This window comes from Equus przewalskii, chromosome 7, assembly GCF_037783145.1.
Source record: "Equus przewalskii isolate Varuska chromosome 7, EquPr2, whole genome shotgun sequence".
NCBI classification, from domain to species: Eukaryota; Metazoa; Chordata; class Mammalia; order Perissodactyla; family Equidae; genus Equus; species Equus przewalskii.
The window spans coordinates 20583449-20596316 of record NC_091837.1 but is presented as its reverse complement, the minus strand read 5'-3'; the positions used below and the strand labels follow the sequence as shown (position 1 = coordinate 20596316).

The 12868-nt window shown below is 60.5% G+C and overlaps 1 protein-coding gene across 5 annotated transcripts in view; it reads left to right on the top strand.

Moving 5' to 3' along the window:
- TPCN1 (two pore segment channel 1) overlaps positions 1 to 12405 on the top strand; it is a 60354-nt gene extending 47949 nt beyond the window's left edge. For all 5 annotated transcript variants that reach the window (XM_008534515.2, XM_070628828.1, XM_070628826.1 and 2 more), the window contains 11 exons: positions 691 to 763; positions 1711 to 1818; positions 2823 to 2894; positions 3417 to 3506; positions 4762 to 4877; positions 5663 to 5709; positions 6599 to 6667; positions 6814 to 6898; positions 7718 to 7857; positions 8058 to 8138; positions 9814 to 12405. In XM_008534515.2, the coding sequence (XP_008532737.2) occupies positions 691 to 763; positions 1711 to 1818; positions 2823 to 2894; positions 3417 to 3506; positions 4762 to 4877; positions 5663 to 5709; positions 6599 to 6667; positions 6814 to 6898; positions 7718 to 7857; positions 8058 to 8138; positions 9814 to 9933 (1001 nt within the window). In that variant the 3' untranslated portion in view covers positions 9934 to 12405. The remainder of the gene's footprint in view (positions 1 to 690; positions 764 to 1710; positions 1819 to 2822; positions 2895 to 3416; positions 3507 to 4761; positions 4878 to 5662; positions 5710 to 6598; positions 6668 to 6813; positions 6899 to 7717; positions 7858 to 8057; positions 8139 to 9813) is intronic.
- The last annotated feature ends 463 nt before the right edge of the window (positions 12406 to 12868 follow it).

Genomic DNA, 12868 nt, shown 5'->3' with positions numbered 1-12868 from the left:
TTCTCCACTGCCCTCCGGATCAGGTCCCCATCCTGGGCATGACTCCCACTGCCTGCCGCAGGGGCTCCCTGGCTTCCTCTTCGACCTCATCTCTTTCCAGTACCACCGCCCTCCTCCACGCTGCAGCCCTCACGAACAGTGTCCTTCTCCCAGTGCCCTGGGCCCTTTCTTACCCCTGGGCCTTTGCACAGCTGGCTTCCTCTGCCTGATGCCCTCGTCCCCTTGCCAGACCACTCTGCCTGACATTTGTCCTCTTTTACGTCTAAACATCCCTGAGCACCCTGCCTCTTCATTGCCCCGTCAGTCTTTCCTCCTGTCTGGACTCTGAACTCCATGTCAGGGGCGCTGCACTGTGCTGTTCACTGTTGCACACCCAGCGCGGTGCAATGCCCGGCCCAGAAGAGCTGTGGGAAATGCCTGCTGATGGACACACGGCTGGGCCATCCCCAAGATGGGGAGGGTGCTTCTCTGCTTATGCACAGTGCCACAGTTGACCAGCGCTGGGCTGGGCCCTCTCCTGGAGCCTGCACTCTCGTGGTGTGGTGTGGGTGTGACGTGGGTGTGACGTGGGTGTGCAGCCTGCAGGGGGGCTGGACACCTCAGAGCAGCCTCTCAGTGAGGAAACGGAGCCGGACCAGGGTGGGAGCGGCTGCAGGAGGGCCCACTGCTAACCGCTGCCCCCGTCCACAGTCTACGCCGTGGAGCTGTTCCTGAAAGTGGCTGGCCTGGGCCCCGTCGAGTACCTCTCCTCCGGATGGAATCTGTAAGTGGGAGCATGTTCTAAACCAGGTCAGAGAGTAAGAGCCTGGGCCTCTCCCTGCGTACCTGCAGCACGCACGCCATGTCTGCGCCGGCAGGAGGAAGGGCCGAGGAATGTCAGGGCTTCTGTCCTGTGGCTCGGGGGCTCCCCAGGCTCCGGCTCTTGTCCTTCTCTCTCAGGCTGCCCACGCTAGGCCCTCCTGGATGTGGCCGCTTGAGGGTCCTCAGGCTGGCTGGCTCTTTCTGAGTCATGTAACCCCACACCTTCCCTGACAACTAAGCTCTTTTCTCCATAAAAACCATGACGCCCACAGAGAAGGAAGTCACACCACTTCTTTGGTCAGCCTCGAGCTGGTGGCCCTTCTCCCAGTCCCCCTGAGACCTCAAGAGGTCACTGACGCCTCGTTAGGTCACTCACGTGAAGTCAGGCGGCACTCACGAGACCTTGGTTAAGGAGTGGAGAAGAGTCGGGCAGAACCGCAGGGCATGTACCAACACTGTGTTCAGGGTCGTGGTAGTATCCCTGGAGGGGGGACCCTGTCTGGGGCAGGCCCGCTGGTCTCCAGGCGGCCTCCCACTGCCCGGCCTGCCCCTCCCTCGGTTACCTCGTCAGGGTCGGTGTCACTGGGATAACCAGGCGTCTGTTGTTAGACCAATGCGGGACTTTCAGGAGGGTTTCCGGGTGTTTCTGCCCCGAGGGTCAGAGCCTCGAGGCCCAACCCTGAGATGTGCTGGGCCTGGGGGCCCCACCAGGCCAACCTCAGAAACCCTAAGGCGCCAGGAAGCTGCTTCCCGACGTGGCCACCGTGGGCCACCGCAGGCACACTGTGCCTCTATTGTGGTTGGCATGTGGCTGCTTGCAAGGAGCGCAGAACAGGGTTGGGGAACGGGCTTGTCGTGGGGAGGCCCGGGGCTGGGCCGGACGCACCCAGCGCCTCCTCTCCCTGCTAGGTTCGACTTCTCCGTCACGGCGCTCGCCTTCCTGGGACTGCTGGCTCTGGCCTTCAACATGGAGCCCTTTTACTTCATAGTGGTCCTGCGGCCCCTGCAGCTGCTGAGGTGACCAGGCAGGGGGAGGGCTGGTCTGGGAAGTGGCTGGAATGAGCCAGAGACTCCCAAGCCTGGGGTCAGAGGTGCACACCCCCTGCAGAGGCACCTGGGCGGCCACTGTCTCCCCTGTGGGGACGTGCAGACTGCCTGCCGCCTCCTGCCACTGGGGCCAATCGCCTCGACTGTGGAAGAGAAACGAGGCTCATGGCTCAGGGGAGCTGGGCCTGCGGTGCTGTCAGCTCAGCCACAGGATCACACGTGCCCAGAGTCCTAAACCAGAGAGCCGCAGCCTCTGAGGGTCCAAAGGGGCTTTTGAGAAAAAAAAAGCCCCGTGCTTTTCTGGCACAGCCCCTTGTCAAGAAAATCCCTCGCGTGGTCTCCCTTTTTCCCAGGGGCCGTTGTAGGAAACCAGTAGTGCGCTGCTCTGGGGGCAGTGTCCCTTCCTCCTTGGGGTCTTGAGCTCTTGTGTCTTCAGAAGCCTGCTTTTCCTCTTGAACATCCCGCTGGCATCCCATACATGTCCACCATCCTGCCCCGTCCTTCCTGGGAGGAGAGGTGGGGCTGTGGGCCGGGGCCCGGGGGTGGCCATGCACCGGTGGTGGTGGCCGGGCCAGCGGATGTCAGCATCTCTCCCACACACCACTGGCTCCTCTGTGGGCGTGGGTGTTCCCGTTGTCCTGGGGTTTGAGCACTGTCCTAGGTGAGGCCTTGTCCCTCTCTGAGCCTCCTGGCTTCATTTGTCCACTGTGGTGAATAGCCGCTGACACCCCCTCACCCGGGGAGGAGACTGAGGAGCCCCGGGGTGGCTCTGCGTCCCTTGAGGGCGGGGCCCTTCCAGCCCCGATGTCCTGGTGCCACGACCGTCCCCTCCCAGGTGCTGGGCTGGCGGCTCTGAGGGAAGTGGGCGCCCAGGTGGGTGTGGGACCCGGGCCTGCCGTCTCCCCTGGTGCTGTGGAAGGCGGGGCCGCGGCCGTGCGCTGCCGTGTGGTGACCCGGCCTCCTCCCTCGCTCAGGCTGTTTAAGTTGAAGAAGCGCTACCGCAACGTGCTGGACACCATGTTCGAGCTGCTGCCCCGGATGGCCAGGTACCGCCCGCCTCGCGGCCCCAGGGCCAGGCCTCGTGAGCTTGTGCCCCTTGGGGCAGGCAGCTGGGTGGTAGCGGGGGGAGAGGAGGAGTCCCAAAAAGGACTGACATCGAGGGGCTGGCGGGTCTCGAGGAGACTGAAACCTGGACCACCACAGGTGTCCCTGGCACTTTCCTCCACTGACCTGTGTGACATATGTAGTTGGGAGGGCAGGGAGCTGTCAACTCACTTACCACCTGTGTCTACATTCACAGGTAAGGGGTCACCTGTGAGTCTACCTTCACAGGTAAGGGGTGAATCTCTGGTGAAGGGGCATCTGTGCCTAGAGTCCCGATTCGAGCCGTTTTGACCCCAGACCCGAATCACGAGGCCCCTCCCCTGCAGACTCTTTGCAGTGGTGAACCTGGCTAGGGGCATGCCTCTCCCCAGTCAGCCCAGGGGGCCTGAGGACGCCGGGGCTGCCGCAGGAGCCGGTGCCTGCCGCGCCCTGAGTCACCCGTCCCTTCCAACCCTCCTCCCCAGCCTGGGCCTCACCCTGCTCATCTTCTACTATTCGTTCGCCATCGTGGGCATGGAGTTCTTCTGTGGGATCCTCTACCCCAACTGCTGCAAGTGAGTGTGCCGCGGGGCCCCGCCCTGCCCGGGCCTGGCAGCCAGGATGGCACACCGACCCCCCCCGGGTGGGTCCCCTGGGCCTCAGGTCCTCAGGGCCGAGCCCCTTCAAGCCCTGGGACTCACTTTGCCTTGCTTTCAGGGCTTCGTTCAGTGACGTAGCTAGGGAGGGGCCTGGAACCACAGGGTGGTCCCAGGTGAGGACGCCTGAGCCGGTTTCCTCGTCCCGTAAGCAGGCCTGGGAGCCGCGCTCCAGCCAGGCCTCCATCAGCTGCACAGCCAGGCCCTTTGGGCTGAGGGCCGAAGGCCGCTCCAGAGCCAGGAGTAGCCTGGGGCCCGAGGCCTGAGTGCCCAGCTTCCTCCCTCTTCTCTCTGGAGGTGGCTGGGGGCCAGGGCAGACATGCGTCCCTAGTGACAGCCCGTAGGATAAGACAGATGGACACTCATGGGGAGGTGTCGGGGGCAGGGACAGAGAGTGGGGCACAACCTCCCATGACCTCTCCTTTCCCTTCTCCTGCCTTCTCCTGAGCCACCACGATAAAATCACAGTGCTGCCTTTAAAATGTGCCCATGTGGCCTGAGGCACCAATAAAGACAGTTTCCAAGGACACTGGAAGCCATTCGGAGTGTCAGGCTGAGCTCAGAACCAGAAGCCTGTAGCAGTGGGGCACAAGCTTAAGAGTGCAGCAAAATTGTCACGGGAGCCGCAGGGGTCCAGGGCTCTGCCTTCTGAAGGGGGGCCCAAGGACCTGATGTGCAGAAGTGTCCGCGTAGATACAGCAGATCAGCCATAGAGGGTCGGAAGGAAGGCAGCCAATAAGCTCTCAGAACAGGGCGGCCTGTTGGCACACGCAGGCCGAGTGCTGGAGCACGCCTGGCCGGGAGCTTCCCCTCGCCATGCTGCTGCCAAGGACCCGGCCTCAAGCCGGTCCTAGACTGGGAGGTCCAGATGAGGCTCTGCCTCTCTCCCCGCCCAGCGGCGTCTCTCTCGGGTAGCTGGGCAGCAGAGAAATGCCAAGTGGAGGCAGATAAGGGGGGCAAGTCTGGGGTTCCCACCAGCACCCAGCAGGCGAGGGAGCCAAGGGCTCCCTGCGAGCCGGGAACTTGGGCGAGAGCTGCGGGGCTGGGCAGGACACCCGGCTGGGCCAGGACAGATGCTCCAGGTCGGACCTTGGTTTGCTTAAATGTTTTGTCCCCTGTCGAGGTGAGCAATTGTCCTGTGACCTTGCCTTCTGCCCTGTGTCTCCCCGGCCAGTACGAGTACGGTGGCAGACGCCTACCGCTGGCTCAGTCACACCGAGGGCAACAGCACCGCCGTGGAAGAGGGTTACTACTATCTCAACAACTTTGACAACATCCTCAACAGCTTTGGTGAGCGCAGAGGCCACGGGCGGGACCTCCCTGGCCTGCTGCCCCTGTCACCGCAGGGCCCAGATGTGCTGCAGCAGGGCTGTCTGAGGCCTCCCCTCCAGAGCTGCTGGCCTCACTTTCTCGAGTCTTCTCTGGCCCGGAGGGAGGGTGTGGTTGCCCAGCCTCGTGGGTGCAGGCCAGGCCGGATCCCAGGGCTCTCTCAGCCACTCAGTTTTCCTCCTTTTTCTGATACTTTTTCAGTGTCAGGGAGCACAAGAGCTTTGTGCTTTCCTCGGGGAGGGCATGCGGCCCAATGCTGGGGAGCCGCCCCTCTTGTCACAACCCCACAGTTGCAGGGTGGGGCCCAGCCACACCAGCCTGCCACAGTGCCCTGCACCGCCCCTCGCTTGCGCCCACACAGCTCTGCTCCCGGGTTCCAGGGAGGGGCTGGGGGAGAAGTAGCCCTGCCAGGCAGCATCTCAAGAGGAAGGGGAGCCCCACGTGGCACCCCAGATCTACAGCGAGAAGGTCTGGGTGCTCCTTCCCCAGCACCCATCCCAGCCCTGGTCCGTCACGGGCTGCTGAGGCAAAGGGCGTGCCCTTTTGAAGACAGCCAAGATGTCACACTCCCTGTGGGGCAGGCACTCAGGGAGGGCCTTGGCTGGTCTGTCTAGCCCAAGCTAGCAAATGAGGACACCACCATTTAGGTGCATGGTACCCAGGATGGGTGGAGAGAGGCCACTTGAAACTGACTCTGAAAAAGTGGGTCTGATCAAGGTGCTCTCTTTCTTCATTCCCTTTGGCAGTGACCTTGTTCGAGCTCACAGTTGTCAACAACTGGTACATCATCATGGTAAGGACCTCGGTCAGCTCCTGGGGGCAGCTCCCCACCATCCTCTGCCGCCAGCTCTGCATCTCCCCGCGCCTGGTGTGGGATGTGCTGCCCTTCCCGTTGCCTGTAGGGGGTGGGGTCCTCGGGCCTGGGCCGGTGCTCTGTAGGGAGCCCACAGTATGGGCTGGGCCCCGGGATCTGCCACCTTCGCACTTGCTGGACTTGGCTTTTGTGCCTGCACCCCCGCACATGCCCCAGCAGCAGGAGGTGCCACTTAGCCTCTGAGCCTCTGTCCTCCTCCCACACTGGGGGAGAGACTTTTCAGTCAAGAAACAGCATGGCAAGAGTTATTGGTTTGTTGCTGGTTTTTTCCCCCCCATTCCTTAAACTCTTCCAAGTGCCACCCCCATGTGGGACAAAGACCGTCCGTGTTAGTCCAGAGCCCCACTGCCCTGGGGAGTGTCCAGGCCTTGAGTAGCACAGAGGAACTTTTAGGCCCAGAGGAACGAGGTCGCCTTCCTTTGCCTCCCACAACCAAAGGCAGCTGAGGAAGGGACTGTGAAGAGGCACTGGCAGCCTGAGTGGACAGTGACCTGTCCCCACCCGGCCCTCACTGGGCAGCCTGAGTGGACAGTGACCTGCCCCCACCCGGCCCTCACTGGGCAGCCTGGGTGGACAGTGACCTGCCCCCACCCGGCCCTCACTGGGCAGCCTGGGTGGACAGTGACCTGCCCCCACCCGGCCCTCACTGGGCAGCCTGGGTGGACAGTGACCTGCCCCCACCCGGCCCTCACTGGGCAGCCTGGGTGGACAGTGACCTGCCCCCACCCGGCCCTCACTGGGCAGCCTGGGTGGACAGTGACCTGCCCCCACCCGGCCCTCACTCACGGCTGCTTCCCTCTGCCTCCAGGAAGGCGTCACCTCTCAGACCTCCCACTGGAGCCGCCTCTACTTCATGACCTTTTACATTGTGACCATGGTAGGTCCTTCATTGTCAAAGTCTCCAGCTCACTGGGCTGCAACTCCGGGAGGGGGGCCCGGGGACGCATCTGCCCGGGCTCCGTTAGGTGTGGGGCCCTGCAGCAGCTCACTGCTCTCTCTCCCTCCATCTCTCTGTCCGGCCAGGTGGTGATGACTATCATCGTCGCCTTCATCCTCGAGGCCTTCGTCTTCAGAATGAACTACAGCCGCAAGAACCAGGACTCGGAAGGTCTGTGCCAGGAGCTGGTGCAGGAGCATGGCTGCCTGCGGCCCCTCTGGCTGGCTGTCCAGTTCAGCTGTCTAGTTGTCCAACCTTCTGGCAATCCAGCTTCTCTCTCTGGCTTGTCTTTCTAGATCTCTCATTTGTATTAATTTTCAAATATTTAGTGACCAAAAAATGCTCTTGATCTCATTTTTAAAGTAAAAACAATACATGTCAGAGATTAAGAAAAATCACAAAGCAGAGACACGCTGTTGTGGACACAGCAGCTCTCTGTCCCACGTGTCCCGTCTCCCAGAGACTTGTCACTCAGCTGTTTCTCCTTTCAGTGATCATAGCCAGGTTTCTGAATCACAGGCTCGTACGGTGCAGGTTTAGATGGTGTGAATGTCATGGACTGCACAGCCAGTGGCACTTCCTTCTGCAGCTTGATGATCCCAGCGTTAATAATCACCTCGCCTTTTCCGGATTGCATAGCTTTCCAGATTCTCCATCAGAACTGCCTCATACCTGTTATTCCTTGTTTCCAAATCTCTATCGTATCAGGCTCTCTGGCCATTTTCTTTTTGCTCAGAGACTCTCTCCTGAGCCCCTCTGTCCCCCATAAGCTGCGGGCCTGACCAGCCTCCTGGCATCCACAGCGAAGCGAGGGAAGGGACGCGAGTTCCAGATGGCAGGAGGTGGGGGCGTGTGTGCTGATGCAGAGTTTTGCTCAAAGAGGGAACCTTAGGACCCCCAGGGGGAGCAGGGAAGATGGCTAAACCAGAACAGGCCAGACGGGGGCCTCCAAGCCCCGGCCTCTTCCCAGCCCTGCCCTTCTCTCCGCAGTGGACGGCGGCATCACCCTTGAGAAGGAAATCTCCCGAGACGAGCTGGTTGCTGTCCTGGAGCTCTACCGGGAGGCGCGGGCAGCCACCTCGGACATCACCCGGCTGCTCAAGATCCTCTCCCAGATAGAGCGGCACGAGGTGAGGAGCTGCAGGGCCCGGCCGGGGGAGGGGCGGGTTGTAGCTGAGTGTAGTCCCTCCCCCACTGTCCATCCCCTCGAGTTGGGGTGGCACCCTTGAATGACACCATTGAAAAAGCCAGAGGAGCAGGTGAGGCCTGCTGAGGCCGGGCACCAGGGCCCTGGCACGGGCAGGTCCCTGCAGCCTCTGCTCTTCTTTAGCAAAATGCTGTGGTGTTTCTGGGACGGAGATCAAGGACCAAAAGTGATCTGAGCCTGAAGATGTACCAAGAGGAGATTAAGGTAGGAGCGCCCCGAGCTCGCTGCCCCGCTCCTGCCTGGGCGAGGGGGTTGGGTGGGCTCTGTGGGGAGATCTTGGATCATGGGCTGGGACCACATCCAGTGGAGTCTGGGACTCAGGCTTGGGAGTGGGGCCCTCAGGGCTCCGCCTCGAACCCTTGCTGGTTCCCCTGCGTAGGCCGCTCTCCGGTCTGGTCTTGCATATGTGTCACTGCCACTCATGCGTCCTCCAGAACCTCACCTTGGTTTCTTGATCTGAGCCGGAGCTGCAAATGAAATGTGTCTCACAGGAGACCCCCCAGGCAGAGGGGGCATGGGGGCCACGGCGAGCTGACTGGGGCGGGCCTCTCGGAGAGCACGGCCTCTCCCTGGTCCAGCCGGGTGCAGGAAGACGTTCCGCTGCGCCAGCTGTCTTGGGATTTTCGACTTTGCTTTTTGCTTCTAATTTAAGAGAAAGAAGTCAAATCTTTTTTTTTTTTTTACAAAATCTCCCGATCTTTCCACATTGGTAACTAAGTAAACTATCTTGCAAAGCACCATGAGGGCTGGCACTCTGCCTTCCAGACGGAGCCCACGGACCACGGGCCCCAGGGTGTGAGCCCTGCTTTGGGGGTGTCCTTCCACCGCGGGGCCCAGGGCTTGGGGCAGCTCTCCCTTGCCAGCCGCCGTGACTGCGCAGTTTTCTTGCATTTGAGCAGCTGGAAACCCTCTGTTTCACTGGGACAGTGATGACCAGTGTCCACGCCCACAGGGCTGGGAGGCGGCAGTACCCTGAAGTGACTCACACATTCTCTGTGAAAACACATGGCCTTGTAGCCGGGGTTCTTCGGGCAGATACACAGTGGCTCACTGAACAGTGTCACAGAGCCGTGGGGTTAACAGGAACTTGGGCGTCGTAAAACCTGGCTCTGTGACCTTGGGCGAGTCCCTCAGCTGGTTCGCAGCCTCTGCCCATCCGTCCCCTCCTGGCCTCAGCTTCCCACTCTGTGAAGTGTTGGGGCACAGAACGAGGCCGGCTCAGTATTTTTCAAGCTCTAAAGTTCTGTGATTCAGACTCTTTTGAAACATAGGGTATATTTTTTTTAATTCCTTAATTACATGAATACCCTTGTCCCTGAAAAGGTCGGGTGATATAACTATAATGGTCTTAGGCAAGTGAGCTGTGCAGTTTTTTTCAAAGTGCTTTCACAGACTTATTGGAGGGCAGCAAAAGCAACGTGGGAGTTCCAAGAGGCTTCATCCAGCTTTATATAGCCTCTGAGCCTCGGTTTTCTCTGCTGCGAAATGGGGAACTGATTCCTGCAACATCAAAAGGGATGGCATGGGGGTGGGGGAGAGAACCCCTTGTGAACGACAAAAGGTGAGGTTCACAAGGAAGAGATGATTATTGCTACTCGTGTGTGCCAAGCACCCTGGACAAGGGGGTTTGCAAACCTCTAGTTAATGAGGGAAAGGTGTCACTGGAACTTTTCTATTTGGGGCCGTATTCAGAATTCCCAGCAGGTTGGGGCGTGAGGGGACCTGTCAGTCCCAGCTGGGTGGGGCTGGCAGCCCTGCCTTCTCCACCCCTCACCGCCGGCAGGCAGAGGCTGGAGGTCACAGCACTGCCTGGCCTGGTGACCTCGTCAGGCTCCGGGAGGCGTGGCCCGCTCAGCAGCCCCTCTGTTCTCTGCTCCAGGAGTGGTACGAGGAGCACGCCCGGAAGCAGGAGGAACAGCAGCCACAGCTGAGCGGCAGCGGCGGCCCCGCCACCCAGCAGCCCCCAGGCAGCCGCCTGCGCTCCCAGACGATCACCTAACCTGCGCTCGCGAAAGCCATCTCTTCTATGCAATAACACAATAGTATTATTTTACTACGATGTATCGAAATAACGTGTGTGTATATATATATACACGTTCATATATATGCACATATTTATACAGAGAAAAAGGAAGAGACAGACAGACGATGGGGTTTGGTTGTAACCACCTTGCCCTGTCTTGCTTAACCCCAGAAGTCAGCTTGGTTTGGGGGGGTCAGGCCAGTAGGAGTCTTCCTGACACGGGAAGTTCCAGAAGGCCCCTCCACAGGAAGACCACTTGAATAGATTCCGCCCCTCTCTGCAGGGCCAGCCTTGAAGCGGCCAGCCCTCCCTGGACCAGATCCGCACCGTCTTGCCTGTGCCGCTTTCAGACCTGCGTCCCAGCTGACGGCTCCCCTGTGAGCGCTCCCTGCGGCCCGGGCCATGGGGTCTCCGTGTCTTGCTTTAGGGACAAAACCACTTAGGAAGGAAAGAAGCCCCTTCCTGGGGGCAGTATTTATATGCATATGATAGCGCACTAGAACATCTCCTCAGGGAGCCAGAGCCTAGGCCTGATCGGAGGAGTGACCAAGGGGTGCGATTATCCCGTGTGGTCAGATCTCAGCGAGCCCGCACTGGGCAGCGAGATTGCGCTGACAGCTTCGTGTCCCGCCCTGCCAGCCTTCGCTCCCTCACTTTGGTTTCAGCCCTCATGGCTGACGATCTTCTGAAATGGCCTCCTTTGGAATTGGGGCCAGGCGGGAGGCACACAGGCGAGAGGCTGGCCGATGGCTGCCACCCAGACCACATCCTGGAATGGGCTTTCTCCACTAATCCCTTTTCCTTGGGTCATCCTGCTCACACAAAAAGACGATTTGGTCAATTTGGGATTCTGCTAAAGACAAAGCAGGTCCTTCACCAGTGCATTAGGTTCCGCTGTTGGGAGCGGGAGCAAAGAGCAGATGCTCACTGTGGGGTGTCACAGCCCTGTGGCTGACCCCTGTCGGTCCATGTGGTCAGTTCCCCCCTCACCTTGGGCAGTTGCCCTCCGTGGACTCGACTGAGGCAGGAGAGGGCACTCAGCTCACCCCAAGGTCCCACTGGCGGGAGTGGTTGGTACCTGAGGTCCCTTGGCACCTTGGGGAGTTCTCTGGGATAGAGCATTGTCCAGGCAGGACCCACGGTGAATCCAGAGCAGGCCGTCAGGGCTGGTGGCCCTGGTGAGTGGCGTTGGTGGCAGCGGAGCAGCGTCAGGGCAGAGGAGCTCTGGCTCGGCTCTCCTGGGTTGCAGACCCAGCATGGCGTGTGGGGCAGAGAGGGAGGGGGAGCGGCCCCCACTGGGCATCCTGGCCCATCCCAGCTTTCTGCTGCCTCCCTGCCCCCCGGGACAGGAAGGTGGGCGAGCAGAGGCTCCCCCAGCCACATCCTCCTCCCAGCAGGACAGGGCCTGATCCCAGGGGTGCCGTCCCCCACTCCCCGCTCTGCACCCCTGGCCGTCCCCAAGGCCACACCTTCTCGGTGCAGCCCCCGGGACATTGCACAGCTCTGCCTGCACCAGGGAGAAGTGGGCGTTTCTGTTTGTAAAGCACAGCCCTTTGGGGGAAACAGTGAATCACTGGGATTCCCACAGGTGGGCGATCAGGAGGTGACATTGTCCTCTTTGTCTCTGGAGGGCCACCGGCAACTTGGGGCACCGAGCCCAGGCTGGAACCCCGTCCCCTCTCCAGAGAAGAAACTTTATCTGCATAATTGGGTGCCTTTAGCTTTTGTGTATTGAAACGGGCATTTTTGAAGCAGGAGTCAAGGGGCAGCCTTTAAAGGGGGCATGAGTCCTCTGACCTGAGCGTCTGGGCCTCCTTCTAGTCCCTTCCCCTGTCCTCAGGAAGCTGAGCCCCCGCCATGTGACGGCTGGTGCCAGGAAGGGTGCAGCCCTCCAGCCCTGTCCTGAGAAAGGCCCTGGTTTCAGCCAGGATGGGGCGAACGCAAAGCGGCAACAGTGCTGGTGGGCCAGACTTCAGCTAGCGGGGGTGCCCTTGTCACTGAGCTAAGGAGAGCTGTCTCTCTGGGTCACCATGACTGCCTCAAGTTGACGCTCAACCTTGCACATAGGCCCATCGAGCAGGGAGTGGGTGTCACCCAGGGCTGTGAGCTCTGAGGGACCCGGGACATCTCCAGCTCAGGTGCCCTCTCACCTCCCGTGTCACAGCTGAGTGAGACCAAGGTGAGACTCGCCGACGTGCCCTGGGTCACCCAGCCTGTCAGTGGCCGTGATGGCACTGTGCCCCTGCCCTGCTTTGGGGGGACGCCATCTGGCCCCTCCTCCTCGCTTCCCTCCCCCAGCCCAGCCTTACGCCACACCACGTGACAATCATTTTGTACGGATAGCGGGAGGAACGCTGTAAGGTTTTGTACGTTGGTGATTTCTTACCTAGAAAACCCACTGTGTCTCTGATTTCTGACATATTAATAAAAGAGCCTCTGCTTTGTAAATGTGCCTGTGGCCTCGTGACTTCTGCCAGGTACCGTGCTGTGGCTTCAGGTGCCATGAGGAATGGGGAGAGGTCCAGCCGTGGCCGTTCCTGACCCCACCTCAGCCCCACCCCTAGCCGTGACACGAAGCCCACAGGTATCAGGCTGAGAGCCTTTGGCCCTGGAACCGAGCTCCCGGCCCCCAGCCCAGGAAGAGAAGCACTGGGCAGAGCTGGCTGCATGCTGTCTGTAGACTTGACATATTTAATAGATTTCATTGGAAAAGAGACAGCTGGATCCCTTTACTGCCGGCATAAGGCAGTCGGGCAGACCCCAGAGGCGCGTGTTGAAAAGGCGGGTCACCGACGGCAGCAGGAGGGCGCCGGCGAGCGCTCCTGTCCTCCCGCGAGCCTGCGGGCACTGGGCCCCCAGCCCGGGGCTCCCCCTGAGGTAGGCACAGGCAGGGTCAAGTCGACTCCTGTTT